General features: G+C 43.9%; 1 protein-coding gene across 1 annotated transcript in view; it reads left to right on the top strand.

Annotated features, from left to right (window-relative positions):
• KLB (klotho beta) overlaps positions 1-15,882 on the top strand; it is a 246,710-nt gene that overhangs the window by 123,406 nt on the left and 107,422 nt on the right. The window contains exons 2-4 of the mRNA XM_085642248.1: positions 208-721; positions 2,648-2,916; positions 9,147-10,290. Coding sequence (XP_085498374.1) covers positions 208-721; positions 2,648-2,916; positions 9,147-10,290 — 1,927 coding nt within the window. The remainder of the gene's footprint in view (positions 1-207; positions 722-2,647; positions 2,917-9,146; positions 10,291-15,882) is intronic.

The raw sequence follows: 15,882 nt of genomic DNA, 5'->3' as shown, positions 1-15,882 counted from the left end.
ATTAAGTGCTTAGTCTGCACTCCTAAAACAGGTAACATTCCCAGATCAACACCATCCCTTATGAGGTGCTGTCAAAAAATGTAAGTACATTGACCTCGGATTAGGGGCATGACAGAAATGTATAAATACTAAACAACTAGACTGACTTCTCAAGTTATATATTTCAACGCACTTGCATGACTAACTTCTTTCTTTGTTTCAAATCAGGCTCATGCTCGAGTTTGGCATGACTACAACACGAACTTCCGCCCATCTCAGAAGGGTTTTGTGTCCGTGGCCTTGGGATCACACTGGATTGAACCAGAGAAGGCAAAAGCTACTCCTGAAAACATCTACATGTGCCAGAAGTCAATAGACATGGTGCTGGGGTGGTTTTCCAGGCCCATCTTTGGAGATGGGGATTATCCTGAGGTCTTAAAGGAAAAATACCACTCTTTCTTGCCCAATTTTACGGAAGCCGAAAAGAACTATATTAAAGGAAGTGCAGACTTTTTTGCGTTTTCATTTGGTCCCAATAATTTCAACCCTTCATACAGTGTACCTACAATGGGTCAGGATGTATCACTTAACTTGAGAGAAGCCTTGAAGTGGATCAAGCTGGAATATGACAACCCCAGAGTTTTGATTGCAGAGAATGGCTGGTTTACAAAGAGTCATGTAAAAACAGAAGACACCACGGCAATGTATCTGATGAAAAAGTTCATCAATGAGGTCCTACAAGGTATGTAAATGATGTTTGCAAAACGACATGAACCATCTGAAATGATATGTTGTCTTTTATAAGTATGGATGAGATATTCAAGGACAATCCCAGCTTGTGGTGACCCTGGAATAAGGTGGGTGACTGCAGCAGTTTGGAATTGTAAGAGAGGGGAGCAGATTGCTGCAACTGCTCACACAGTTCCAAGAACACCATCATGTGAGGGCAACAAATGCAACTCAAGGAAGGTGTGCTCAAATTATACTCATGTGGTGTTTATTCCATACCATAGGGTCACAATCCATGTTTAAATGTATAAATATCTGACTGCGTTGTTGTCTCAGGGAGGAGGCCATCTACTTAATGAGAAATCTGTTGCCCACCGTCGCTGGTGCTGTAAGTATGCAGCAGCAGCAGTCGGTAGCACACTCTCAGAGACATTTTGAACAACAGCGCTTATTTTTTTATTAAACTAAGGGTGTAATTTATTGTTGGTGGAGGACATTAAAGAAGCCATCCTGTTTGTACTCCGTCCATGAAATGTAGAGATGAACGCAGACCCAGCAGTCATCTCTGTACCTGGGAAGGAACCACTCTCACCGTGACTCCAGTCAAGGTACAAAAGGTTTGGTGGACGGCTGTTGATGGTTTTGAGTGCTTGTCACCAAAACTGTTAACTTCTTTTGTTTCTGCCAGAGAGGCAGTTTGTTTAAGAAAAACAAAATACTAATGAGACTCGGTTTTGCCCCAAGTTGTGGGGTCCATTATTGTTTTTTTCTGCCCCTCGCTGCCAGGCTTTTCCTGGTAGGGATGGACAGAAAAGAAACCATGACAACGGTTGCTCTAAACAGAGTGGGCGGTGTGATGGCTTTACTCGGATGGCCCCATCTCAGTCAGGCCACTGGAGTAGGCTTTTCATTGACGGAGCCAAAGGGAGCTCCTCTGGCAGAAAGCGCTAATGTCTGCCTGTTTCTTAAAGTGGCCGGCAAGCGTAGGAGTAAATGAACTGTTTGCCAAACTCTAAATCAGGTCCTAAGTATTAAATATGATTCAGCTGAGTTAGCTCCATTCCTGTGTACACAGAAAGGCATCATAAGACCTTCAAACAACAGATGTTACCATAAGGCAATTTCATGGCGTTCAACCTGCCGACGTCCGAAGGCTGGAAGGCTGCGTCTTCCTTGCAGGGATTCAAACTGAATTCCAGATCACTGGGAAAAGGTGGTAACTCACTGACCCATTTGCCAGCATTTGCAGAGGGACGTCTGCTACAATGGCAGCTTTCCTGGAGATGTGCTGTGGATCCCGCACGGCTAAGCGTGGGCGTGTATAAAGCAAGGTGACCATGGGAGTTCCTCTATGGGTAAGGTACCTTCACCAGATGAAGCAAGCATTGGCCTTTGCATAGTGCACACCCACGTCAGACTTCACCTGTACTGCAGCTCCACAAAATAAAAAAAATATCATGCTCAAAACTCTGATTAAAAAAAAATAACAGGAGAAGAAAGCTGTAAGATAAGGCCTGATTTCCGCAGAGAACACGTGTAGCTCACAGTGCATCTATGTAGGTGTGTAGGTCTCTTTTATGCCTTCCATAAATAACAGTGAAGATGCCCGGATACTTGGTCTCTGCCACAGCACAATGGCTCTTGGCAACGGCCAACAAGGAATGAGTATATTCGTACACAGAATACATATTTTTTTAGCCATCAGGCTTAATTATGTAATTATGGAAGCATTTTCATTGCGATATACTCAATCACTGTGTTCCAGCTTTATTTTTGGATTGTTAGATCACTATGTATCTGTCCGATTTATGATTCGTTCATTTTAGTCACAAAAAGTACACTTTCTGATGTTCAATCTGTTTGCAGCCATTAAATACGAAGAGGTAAAGGTGTTGATTTTATACCACGTGGTCACTTCTGTTGTCCAATCTGTTTGCAGCCATTAAATACGAAGACGTAAACGTGTTCGGTTACACCGCGTGGTCTCTCCTGGATGGGTTTGAGTGGCAGTTTGGGCACAAAATTCGACGCGGCTTATATTACATCGATTTCAACAGCAAGGAGAAAGAAAGGATTCCGAAATCCACGGCTCTGTTTTACAAACAGATCGTGCGGCACAATGGCTTCCCTTCCAGAGATTCCCCGGAGACGTTGCGAGGCCGCTTCCCCTGTGACTTCGCTTGGGGTGTGACGGATTCTTTCCTCAAGGTAAGAGGCCGAGCTAGTAATGCGCATGTTCAAGAGTCGAAAACAGAATGCTGTGTTTATATCAGATTTATGAGAGAAGCATGGGTAAAAGTAATGCTTGTATTCTCCAGATAAACCTCAGAAGTCAGAGGATTAGAAAGTCAAGATTCAAAGTCCCATGTTTCTGAAGACAGGACATAAAGCACCAGTATTGTTCCTGCTGGTGACACAGACATGACCCCTGAGCAGCTCAGAACGTGACACATGAGGATGGTGTAGTCTGAGATTGACTTGGCCATTCCTTTGGAGAATTAATATGCTGTAAGATGTCATATGTCCATGCGCACATGCATGATGTCATCAAAAACAAACACGGTATTTCATTGGTTCATTTATTGAGCTTCAGCCCTCGGGTCCTTTTTCTGCATCAGTGAACAAGAGTCACAGTGGCAGGCATTTAAAAGGTGTATTGGAAGGCTAGAGATTTTGAGGACTGAAGGGTTTTGATGGGCTTACCTTAAAGATTTGTTCTGCGGGTTTGGAGAACGGTGAAGGGAAGACAAATATGTGTGAGGCCAATTTGTACCTCTGGGTGCGGGGGCAATTTGAAAATCCTGACTTCATGGGAGTTGAATTACTGGCAAAAGAAAATCTATCAGTGTGTTTTTAGGGACTTTGGGCAAGTCCAAGTTGGTGGGATGATACATCAAGGCTCTCGGCAAAAGCGCAGCTACATCATCATCAGACTGGAGAAGAAGTGTGAAAAAAAGGTAGCTAGCCTTCTGCATCCATGCACCCAGAATCTGGAGCAATGTCTCTTTATCTATGAGACTGCTGGAATTGCAGAAAAGCTTAAGACTGATCTCTTTAAATAACACTGCATCATGATGCCATAACCATCCATGACCTCACTTTCCCACAACATCACCCTGGATAACTTACAGTGCTATCTCCAGTCCTAGCAGGTTGGGCGCAAGCGCCATGCCGAGTCATGGCAGAGTAAGGTAAATTAACAATTGTGGGGGTGGGATGCCCACCTTTCTTCCATTTGCTTGTCCAAACCTTATTCCGTTAATCAAATCAAAGAATGCGTGCAAGCTGGTAAATAGTGCCTTGCCCAAATGGCACCAGGTTAATATCAACAGTGAGGGATGGGGCATCCTTTTTGCCCCTACCAGTTGCACAGCTGAGTGCGCCATCATGGCGATCATGTGGTTAGTCCATTTTAATGAATTATAATCACTGTACTCATTTTAAACAAATATTTTTTACATCCTTTCGAGTTACACTTGTTTTTCATGCCACACCCGGAATGGTTTGCCATTTCCCAAGTTTCTTATGTTCCAACCGTGCCCGTCCGGACCTCTTGAAAGAATATGACCAATGCAAAAATTCATCCAAGACAGTGTTTTATTAAATAAAACCCAATGCATTTCGGGCAATCAAGTGCCCTTCGTCAGGGGTCACTCTGAATAACAATAAAAACAACAATAATAACCATTACCATTTATGTAAAACACAATAATATATCATGCTTTACACTAACATTCACAAATTCGTTTTTCAAAATGCGTTTTACAAAATGCCATATTTGCAATCCAGCCCTCTCTTATTATCCCACTCTACCTCCCTCAGACAGTACTGATAAGCACCCCCCGTTCACCTTAATCGGTCCCTTTCTTCACTGATACATTCCCCACTCTTTACCCCGTGATTATTCAAAACCTGCTCAACAATCAGCTTTCCCATGTTTGCCCCGGCTTCCCTTCAACTACCATCCTCAACACTCTTCCCACCAACCTACACCCTCCTCCTTATCCTACTGTCCCTCCCCACATAAACCTGACCAAGTACTCTCCCCCTCAAACTGGATCCTAGCAAAGTGTCTCTCATTATCATGTCTGTTTCCTATATTTCCTATATTCGAAAACTGCTGTCCGTCACTCGATCTATTTCATGATAACCCTGACTTTTCCTCTTATCAGTGCTACGATCATAACTGCATGATAAACAATCCTCCCACCATAACACAGTCTTTCACCCCTCCTTCATCCCTCAGCTGTAATCAACAACCCTACTCCTCCCGTACCTGCCCTAAGCGTTTTAAAACCATCCTGACTCCTCTCCATTCAAAAGCCAATTGTTAGCTCTACATCCCTCCCTTATTTACCCACGTGTGTCTTTAGTTTAAACTTCCTGATTGGCTCGTTTCAAACGCTTTTCCGCCATCAGTGCTATAATCAAGACTACTTACAAATCACACCGACTACATCACCCATAATACAGTGCTAGTCAAAGCTCCGACGGAGCTTGCATAATCACATTACTTCCTGACCCATGAAAGACAAACAGTGTGAATAATAAAAGTACGCATTCAATGCAACTAATCTCCAAATGGTAATGTTAATTATTTTTATCAATAGTTTGTTTGGTAAAAACCAGTTTCCTTTTTAATGTCAACACCAGCTTTTATGATGAATCAAGGTGTTTCACCGAGTGTGGTCACATACGCAGTTCTCTCTCTCTGCTTCTTATTCCATCTGAATCTGAAGGGTGCTACCCCAGAGCAGGGCAATCTTCATACATGAACAATTGTGGGGGTGGGATGCACACCTTTCTTCCATTTGCTTGTCAAAACTTTATTCCGTTAACCCCTTCCCTGCTCATGACGGAACCACTCCGTCATGAGCCACGGGTGCGCTGTGCTCATGACGGAGTGGTTCCGTCATGCCGCGGCCGTTGGCCGCCGCTCCGCCCACGCGGCGCTAATTCCCTGCCTGTGTGGGCGATTAGCGCAGTGGGCGGAGACGTGACGGAACCACTCCGTCATGAGCACAGCTCAACCGTGGCTCGTGACGGAGCGGTTCCGTCACGAGCACAGCGCCACCGCGCTGCCCCCAAACCCCCCCCCCCCAGCGCCGCGGCGGAATTCCTGCCGCGGCGAAGGGGTTAATCAAAGAATGCGTGCAAGCTGCTAAATAGTGCCTTGCCCAAATGGCACCAGGTTAATATCAACTGTGAGGGATGGGGCATCCTGTTTGCCCCTACCAGTTGCACAGCTGAGTGCGCCATCATGGCGATCATGTGGTTTGTCCATTTTTTGAAAAACAAGTGTAACTTGAAAGGATGTCAAAAATATTGGTTTAAAATGAGTACAGTGATTATAATTTATTAAAATGGACGAACCACATGATCGCCATGATGGCGCTCTCAGCTGTGCAACTGGTAAGAGTAAGGTAAATGCCATGTTGATGTGAAGATGTTGCTAGTGTGAAGGCTATCAGTGAAGAGGCTACTGATATCTTGGAGTTGCACCTTTTCAGGGGATGAATAGAAGTAGAATAGACATGAGGCTAAAGGTAGCAATAGATTCAGATTAGAGCATCTGCTTTTCAGCTCACCGATTCTCTGAAGAACTTCTTGTAGCTCACTTTCAACAGTGCCAGTGATTCTGCTGTCCTCAATATGGTCCTATTCCACTCTATAAGGACTATTTACTTCACATCCTAATCATGTAAGCTCTAATATCACCTTTTTTATGAGTTAGGCCAGAGTTTTGTTCCATAGGGCGTCCCATGGCTGGACACCAGAGGCATTATTTTGTTTAAAGGACTTCAGGTCTTGACAGCATCTGCAGAGTTGCAAAGGACCGCCGTCTTCCATCTTGGGTTAATGGACACCTGATATCCACTGAGATTAAGCCAATGTGTATGTTTTCACAAAGAGTAAACTGCATGCCCAGTTATTTCTCAGGAGGTAGTCCCACTTCAGGTGCAATCTCCTGTTTGTGCCCAAAACTGGATGACAAGCCGGGTGCAAATTATACTTCTCACTGGTGCATGCCTTCCTGATTTTTCACGTCGTGAAAACGGAAAAGATAATTAGTGCAAAATGTCGGTTTTCACATTTTGGAATGTGAAAAACATACTCAATTAGCACTTTATCCCCCATTCTGATGTCTGCAACTCGTAATCGGCTGTAAATTGAGCACAAAGTAATTCGGCAGCAATCACTACTTAGTGAGTTTTTAAGCTTATGCACCCACATCAGGACAATAAAACTGACCATTGAAACTTTGTGTCTATAACTTAGCTTTGGAAGAAGTTGCTAATATACTATATACTTCAAAACCAAGCACATTTTTAAAAAAGCAGTTCTACGCTGATGCGCACTTTGTACCTGCGTTTACACCCATGAGTGGCTGGGCCCTGTTTATCCTAACTATCTGGGCTTGTACGGTCTATCAGAGGAACACCAGAGGGACCACTGCTGTTTGCTTTTCTTTTCTTATGCATATTTACATTTGTTTGGCCTTGCGACACTCCTCTAGCTCTATTTTCTGATCTGCTTGTCTGTATTGCATAAGGGTCAGTAATCCTCTTCTGTGAAGGCCACAGGCAGGTCAGTTTAGGTCATGGACAGCTGATGCAAGAGGGTCAAGGCCTGAAAACTCTAAAACAAAACAGCCTCACGTAGCACACACAGCCAAGTAACCAAACCAGTCTCATTAATACAGTGTAGGAAAACATATAAAGCATTTACAGGCAAAATAAAAGGTAGGACATCATTTTTATCGAAAGAAAATGATGGTGCAGGTTTATTGAAACAAGGGAATGGGTTAATTGCTACGTGCAATCAAAAAGATGCCAGCGATGATGCAACCTAGGCTGACTGGCAGCCTGATTAACCATTAAATATCAGGGCTACATACAATTTGTGTAGTACTTCAGGCCAGCCCCTGAGCTTTCACCGAGGCTCCTGTCAGATAAATGCAGAATTATATTGTCACGAATCCCCCTCTTCTGGGCACTTTTTTTTGTTGCTTTTGAGTAAACTGATGGATCGCCCTGTAGCTCCACCTGCAACGCATAAAACTGTACACTCAACAATAACATCAAGATTCACAAAGAGCATTCACATTTAACAAATTCAGATATGGGTAAGCGGTCGGGTGGGTTCCGCTACCGACTGCCCCACCCAGAAATGACCCAACTAGAAGGAGGGGTCGGATGGCCAATTTGTGTAAATACACATTTGCTGTAGCCTTCCTTTTGTCCCACCCTGGAGGAGGGAGCCTGGTTGTGAAACCAGCGCACTTAAACCATGTCTCCCTGTGTGAGACGCGGGCAGCCACATAAAACTATATCCCATAGCCAACCAACCCAATCTCATTTACATATGTGCATGAATGCATATAACACACATAAGATACGCCGACCAAACAAATTAAGAGGCAGGATACCATTTTTATTGGGGGGGAAAATTATGTTTCTGGTTTGGTAAAACAAGGTAATGGGTTAACATATGGGTATTCTAGAAGCTGCCAGTGATTATACAACCTAAACTGGCCGCTAGCCTAGTTAACAAACAAGTGTAAGAGCTACATATAACTGATAAACTATTAACACTGCTTCACATTGGTTTACCCCGCATCTGGAGACCATAGCCCAGCAGAATGTAGCTTCCACCAAAAGTGGGGCTGTTACAGGTGACACCCTCAGTTGCTAGGGCTTGCAACTGGCCCAGAGAATACAGGGGTACTGCCGCTTCATTGGGACCATGCGGAGTAATTGCAAACATACTGTCACAAACCCCCTCTTGTGGGCACATTTTCTTTGTTGATTTTGAGTATCAAAATCATTGTACCACCCTGTAACCCTGCCCAGCCTCTGGGGACGGCAGCTGCCGGCACTGAGGCCCCCCTATTACCAGTTAACTACAACAGTTTGTTAATGGCAACTAACCAATTCCAAAACCTCCAGGTTATGTCTTATAAAAACCAAGCCATCTGCTGCCAATGAATTTATGTCTGAAGTTAGTGACCCACCTGTGACTGCCTCAGACCTGGTTCTGTGACAATGCTTCTGGGGTATGATTTTCCACCACATGATTCCACAGGAAGCAAGTCATTCACTGAGATAGGTAAAGGTCTCCCTCATGGCCTACAGCAGAGGTTTCTTTCCTACCATAGCTAGGTTGTGGTGAGGTTTGTCATTAAGGTACTTAATTTGTTCACTAAGCCTGGGATGAGAAGATCAGTTGGTGCAAGTCCCCATTTGCTGACATCTCCCTCTCACACCAGCTCTGAAGAGGAGGGTTGGTGTAAGTGTGTTGGTCCAGTAATCCAGGTCTACCTTGACGTTCTCCAACCATGTCTCCCTGCATGAGATTCCAGCAGCCATATTTTCACATTAGACAAAATAATAATATTTAAATACTAAAGAGTTAATTTATTTTTATGTTTTCCACAGGCAGAGCATATTCCTTCGTCCCCTCAGTTCATCGATTCTCACCTGTATGTCTGGAACGTCACTGGAAACGGCTTGTTGCACGCAATCGATGGGGTGAAATTAAAAACCAGAGCAGCTCAATGCACCGACTTTGTCAGCATTAAAAAACAACTGGCTTTACTGGAACAAATGAAGGTCCCTCACTATAGGTTTGCGCTCAACTGGTCTTTGATTCTACCCAATGGAGACCTGTCAGTCATCAACACTGAAGTCCTCAGGTTTTACAAATGCCTGATAAGTGAAGCACTAAAACTCAACATACAGTCCATGGTTACCCTTTACTACCCAACCATGAATTATTTGGGTCTTCCCCCTCCTCTGATGCATTTGGGAGGATGGCTCAACAAATCTACCACCAAAGCTTTCCACGACTACGCAAATTTATGTTTTGAGCAGTTGGGCAACCTGGTCAAGTTCTGGATCACAATAAATGAGCCAAACAGGGTGAGTCATGCCTACAACAAAAGCAGCAGTGACACCTACCACGCGGCACACAACTTACTGATAGCCCACGCAATGGCTTGGCAGACGTATGATAGACACTATCGTTCTCATCAACAGGGCAAAGTATCATTCTCCTTACAATCAGACTGGGCGGAGGCGGCCAATCCATATTTTGATTCTCACATTGCAGCCGCTGAAAGATTCCTTCAATTCGAAATTGCCTGGTTTGCGGACCCGGTCTTTAAAACGGGTGACTACCCAGAAAGCCTGAAAGACTACATTGCCTCCAAACACAGAAGAGGTCTTTCCAATTCAGTATTACCACAGCTTACAGATGATGAAAAACAACTGGTGAAAGGGACAGCTGATTTTTTTGCTTTGAACCATTTCACCACCAGGTTTATCATTCATGAGCCCAAGAATGGCAGCCGATACGAATATGACCGGGACAGCCATTTGCTATCTGATATCACCTTTCTGAACTCTCCGGCTGGACTAGCAGTGGTGCCATGGGGGATGCGCAAGGTACTAAACTGGATCAAAAAGCGATATGGAAACATAGATATTTATATCACAGCCAATGGGATAGATGACAAGTCCTCCCATGAGGATGATCTCCGGAAATATTACCTGAAAAAATATACTCATGAAGTTCTAAAGGGTAAGTAAATGGATTGGCATTCTAGATGTACAGTTCTGTGTGTAAACAGGACAATGCAATTTTATTTTTAATGTTTTTTCATCCCCAACTCCTAATTAATGTACAAGTTTCCTTAAAGTTGACGATGACTGTTCTTTAAATTTCTGCCTATTGTGTTTTTTCCTTTCTTCCTCAGTGGGCAGAGTCACCGTACTTCTTCCTTATTCATCCTTTCTCAAATTTTTTGTATGGGAACCATTTTGCTGTTTTTCTTTATGCATTGCACACCTCTGAGCTCATTTTCCGTTGTTCACCTCCACAATATATAAGGCTTTGCTAATGCTGTCTAGCCAAACCTGAAAAATGCTGACACACGCATGCATGCACGCACACCCCACCCTTTGGCTCTGCCCAGATGAATATTTCTCTCTCGTGGCATGCTGTTTGGTTTGGTGTAGCCTAGTCTTCTACCTCCTACTGATTGCTTGCTTTGAATGGATGAAGGACTGTTTTGCATCTATGCAATAATCACATGTTAAATCTTTTATCTCGTAGAAGCATAGTGTGGAGAAAATAATTGTTTTTTTCACTGCAGCAGGCTTTTTTTTAAAGGTTTTAAGCAGGACTCAACATGCAATCCAGACCTATGTGCTCTGCCAATACTTGTTTTTACCTGTCTGCAGATGTGCCCATGTTGCTCAGGTGCCACTTACTTGGCCTGATCTTCTTTCCTACTCATGCTCAAGCATCTCGGTACAGTTACGCCGTTACTGAATCATGCTATGCCTTTGCCAAGGGCACAGGGGTGCCAGCTACAAGCAGGGGGCTGGAAGGGCACAGGGGTGGGTGTCAGCCACAGGCCGGGGGCTGGAAGGGCACAGGGGTGGGTGTCAGCCACAGGCAGGGGGCTGATGGTCAAAACTAAAGTGGGGGGGCAGGTCAGGGGAGTGGATGGCATAGATAGACATGAAGAAGAAAGATAGCTGCTTTGGCTGCTATGTGTAAAGGCAAAAAGCAAAAGAAGAAATAGTAGTAGACACAACGTTAATGTCAAGGTTTGTGTAATATTTTGTAAACAGTTTTTATTCGTTTTTAAATTTTGCCTCAGCAAATAAAAACAGAACAATGTCCAGCAGCACAATAACGCCAGTCCCATCATTGAAGTGTCTCCATGCTGGCAGAGCCAAACAATCATAATCCCCACAAAATACCTATATGAAAAGTGACTCAGCTGTAAGCCATTCACCAATTCAATACCCCCAACTCATTTCGCTCCCTAAACTCCATTCGTGGAGTGACCAGAAACATCACAGAGGACATTCAGCAGACACCACGGTAATACATCCATGGTCTCTACTCTTCTTCACATTTGGGACTAACTGGAACTAAACACGCTTGTGTATTCAGCCTTTTCAGCCAGCATTCACAATCAACATTAGAGTACTATGCGCTAATACTCAGAGACTTGGCTGCACTATAGCTAGGCAATGTCATGGCGGGCCACTGCTACCTCTGCATTGCAAAGGAGTTTGGAGTATCTCATGCGTGCGGCATTTCCCCAGACTCTCAGTGGTGGTTCTTTATGGTAATAGCTATATCTCTGCCCACCACATCCGATATACAGGCTATCAATCACATCCCAGAATGATCCAATCTGTGGGTAGCCCCACAAGGTTTGCTTAAAGGAGCCCTGTGTACCATATCTCCTTAAGCGCAAATCATCGACTGCCATCTTAAACCTACAAAGCTAAAGTACGTGCATTATAAAATAAGTGTTCCAAATTAAACCCATAGCAGATGACAACGTCACTAGGATCAATTCTTGCCTTGTTCTAGTCAGTCTCCTCCAGGTTGCCCTCATCTTTCTCCCATCTTATCTTTGATCGGGCAGGTTTTTAAAAAAAATATTTTTTTTCTATATTAATGAGACTGCATGACTCTTCAGTGGGGGTCGACCGCACCTTTTACTTCAATTGTGATTCATCCCAAACACATTCATTATTTCACTATCCTTCAAAAGGCCGTATCTCAGCCTCAGGCAATTGAATCATTGAGACTCAAATAGAGAAAACAGCTCTCTCAGTGCTTAAAATGTTTTGATCTTACGAGTCCCACACGTGTCACCTACTGGCAAGATCCCAGTTATATCCTACCTTTGGAATTCGACCACACGTATTAGGTCATAAAATAAAACTCAGTGCCACAGAGGTTTTCACAAAGATAAACGTCCATCTCTAGCCCAGAGTTAGAGTAGTGGATTTCAAAACATTTACTACTACTTTTATATGATCCGGTAATCCAGGTGAGATGCTTCCCCCATATGTAGCTCTGAGATATCTTCCTAGTCATCACATGCCAATTGTCCATGAAGGCGGGCGCCTACTGTGAGGCCTTTAAAATTCTGAAATCGGCATCCCCACACATTTTGTCTGACCTTCTTTTACCTTACACTCCTACACGATTACTTCGAACCATGGGACAATGTCTGGTAATGATCCCCCGGGTGAGAAGAGTCCGTGCAGGCGGGCGCTCTTTTCGTAATAGAGATGCCATTCTGTGGAACTCCTTGCCGGCCCACATCCGTGGGCTTACTAACTATCTTCACTTTAGGAAAGCCATTAAGACATTCCTGTTCCCTCCCTTGTAGGCCTCCGGTGCTTTCGTGCGTGCTGCTCTTTTGTTGCTTAGCGCCGGGCCGCCTCTTAGCTGAGGTAGCTGTTGCGCTCTACAAAACTTTTAACATAACATAACATAGTCCCAATCATTGAGTATACCAGCGGGGACACCCAATAATACTTGCTTATATGATGGCAGTGTAGTGATTGTATCCTGGAGCATTAAATCACCATTTTAGGTCACCTTGCTCATGGGTTGAAGAGAAGGTCAGTGTGTACCCTCATTGCAAAATAATTAGTTAGTAAAATATTAACATTATTTATATTATAAAAATAGCACAGCAATTTAACTAAGCAAATGGTTTCCATCAAAAAGAACAGGTAATCAAAAGCCCTTCAACTAAACGAAATTTACAAAGATACATGGGATTAGCTCCTATAACATCAATTGTAAAGTTCCAGACATCTGTCTCAGGTTGTCAAAAATGTTATTTTGACCGATTTTCCTGTATATTTAAAAGCAGCAGCTACACAGGTATGTCTGAAGCCATGTTTTCAGTTTAGAGGATGACACAATATGTGCTGTAGTCTAGGGCTTAATTTGAGCAGAGGTTGCAGGTGAGGCCCACTTACTCTTTTTTTGGACCAGAAATGACTATTTCCATCACTAGTCTCTGACCCAGAACAAGAGAACCGCAGAAAAGGGGAAAGGAAGAGGAGGATAGAAAAGCAATGAGAAAAGGAGAAAGCAGGGGTTACAAAAGCCCTGTAAGAGTGAGATAAAGGGGCAGAGTGTGTGGGGTGGTGGCTGAAAGAGGCATAAGGTGGAATCAAGACTAGATAGCATTATTAAGCAGTGTTGGCCACTGGCTTCTGAGACCAGCACTTAGGGTCATATTTAACTAGGGTTTGTGTCATGTGTACACCATGCAACCTGGTACATGTGAAACGCAAGCCCAAAACGCGATTTATCAAGCCACGCAAGCCCACTTTGCGTGGCCCTGAGTGGCTTGATCAGGAGTAACACAATGCAACACAGTGTAAATCGCTGCATTGCGTTACTTTGCCCCAGGGAGGCATTCCATGGGCAATGTGTGGTTGTTACCACATAACATCCGTGGATTTTGACTTGTTCCCAGATTTACCTTTACTGATAGACCTTGGAATGCGCCAAAATGCTATGCCTTCCCAGAGAAGGCAGAACGAGGTTAGTGCCTCTTTCTACATGTGCTGCAGAATATGCCTCAAGGGATTGTTCTTGTGCTGTAAGGCGCACTTTCTAGCACAAAAACAATCCTTCATGCAACAGAGGCATGCTTGCACCATGGTGCAAGGGTGCCTGCATAGATGTCAATTAGGGGTCGACAGGGGTTGCAACTGTGACACCCACGCCACCCGTTGCGGCCCTTGCCACCTTGCTTGCAACCCATGGCTTCCCTAACCAACAGATACTATCTGGATGTCACGTAGTTTGCTGAAACTACACGGGCCCTGTTCCACATTCTAGTTATTTTCCACCTGTTGTAAAGTCCTATATTTTGTGCGTGTTGGGTCTAGTACACCCCGGTGATCTAGCTTCATTGAAAGTTAAGAGAACACCACAATCGGTGGAACTTTACCATAGCCATGGCAGTGGCGACATATGTCTTAGCCTGGTAAGTGCTCTGCAGACAGTGTTGCTTCACCCAGACACGGAGATCCACACCATACACGGATCATTCAAGGGCTGCAGAAGTTGCCTTGGGTGTAGGCGAGTCCCTCCAGAGCCAATGTTAATTCGCTATTGACTCTTTCAAAAGGCAGCCTGTGGTAAGGTGGTATTTCACCAACTGGTGCGGTTGTTTTTATGGGCACCACAGTGAGTGTTAGGGCCAAAAGCAGGCGTTTACTGGCTGCTTTGTACAAAGTGTAAGTGAAACTAGAAAACCTGGATACTTCGTGGCTTTCTCACTTAAATAGTGTAATCCTAGGCAATAGGCAAATATTTTATTTCACCAAAACCTGTTTTTCTTCATTATTGCATAAGAAAGCACTTTCAAATATGTGAGCTCAGAATATCAGTTTTACAAAAACCTATTGTGTTTGATTTATTAGACTATAAGGTTACTCTGTGATCTGGACAACCTATAGGGTTTAAATGACAAAGATCTTGCCTCTTAGTTCACTGATAGCTCATGTTAAAAAACTATCACTTAATAAGCACTTCGCAGTGCTATACTGTGATGTGGGGTCCAACAAATTTACTATCAGTTGCGTATGCCGATGACACCCAACTAATAGTAAATTTGTCAGGCCCCACTGCCATCACAGCCAATAGGTTTAAGGCCTGCTTATCTAAGGTTGCAGTTTGGATGACCGACAATTGCTTAAAACTGAACACTAACAAAACGGAGATTGTACTGGTCAGAAGAATCCCTTCTATTTGGACATCAGCATGGTGGCCAGTGTCTCTGGAAGAACCCCCAGCTCCTAAACTCAAGGCCAAGAACCTGGGAGTGATCTTCAATTCAAAATTAACTTTTGAAGACCAAATTGGGAAAACGACAGGGAAATGTGGCACCCTTAAGATTCTGAGAAAAATCCTCTATCTAATTGCCACCAGATCTCGGAAAACCATAGTTAATGTACTTATCACCTTCCAGCTGGACTACGGGAATGTACTTTACCTAGGTGTCCCCAAAGTGAGTCTTAGACTGTTGCAACGAGTTCAGAATGCAGTAGCTAGACTGATTCTAAATCTCCCGAAAAGATCGTCAGCTTCCAGCACCCTTAACTTGCTACATTGGCTTCCAGTTATGAAAATAATCTGCTTCAAAGCTTTATGCATATGCCACCGCATCTTAAAGAAACAGGGCCCCAACTATCTTCACTCTTTAGTTCAAAAATATGTTCCTATGAGCCATCTGAGATCCTCTGATGCCAATCTGGCTATGGTGCCTAAGGTCAGGAGGGCTAGAATGGGAGCTAATTATTTTGCCTATATAGCGCCCAAACTATG

The sequence above is a fragment of the Triturus cristatus genome, chromosome 2_2 (assembly GCF_964204655.1).
Source record: "Triturus cristatus chromosome 2_2, aTriCri1.1, whole genome shotgun sequence".
In the NCBI taxonomy this organism is placed as follows: domain Eukaryota; kingdom Metazoa; phylum Chordata; class Amphibia; order Caudata; family Salamandridae; genus Triturus; species Triturus cristatus.
This window is presented reverse-complemented; position numbering and strand designations above follow the sequence as displayed.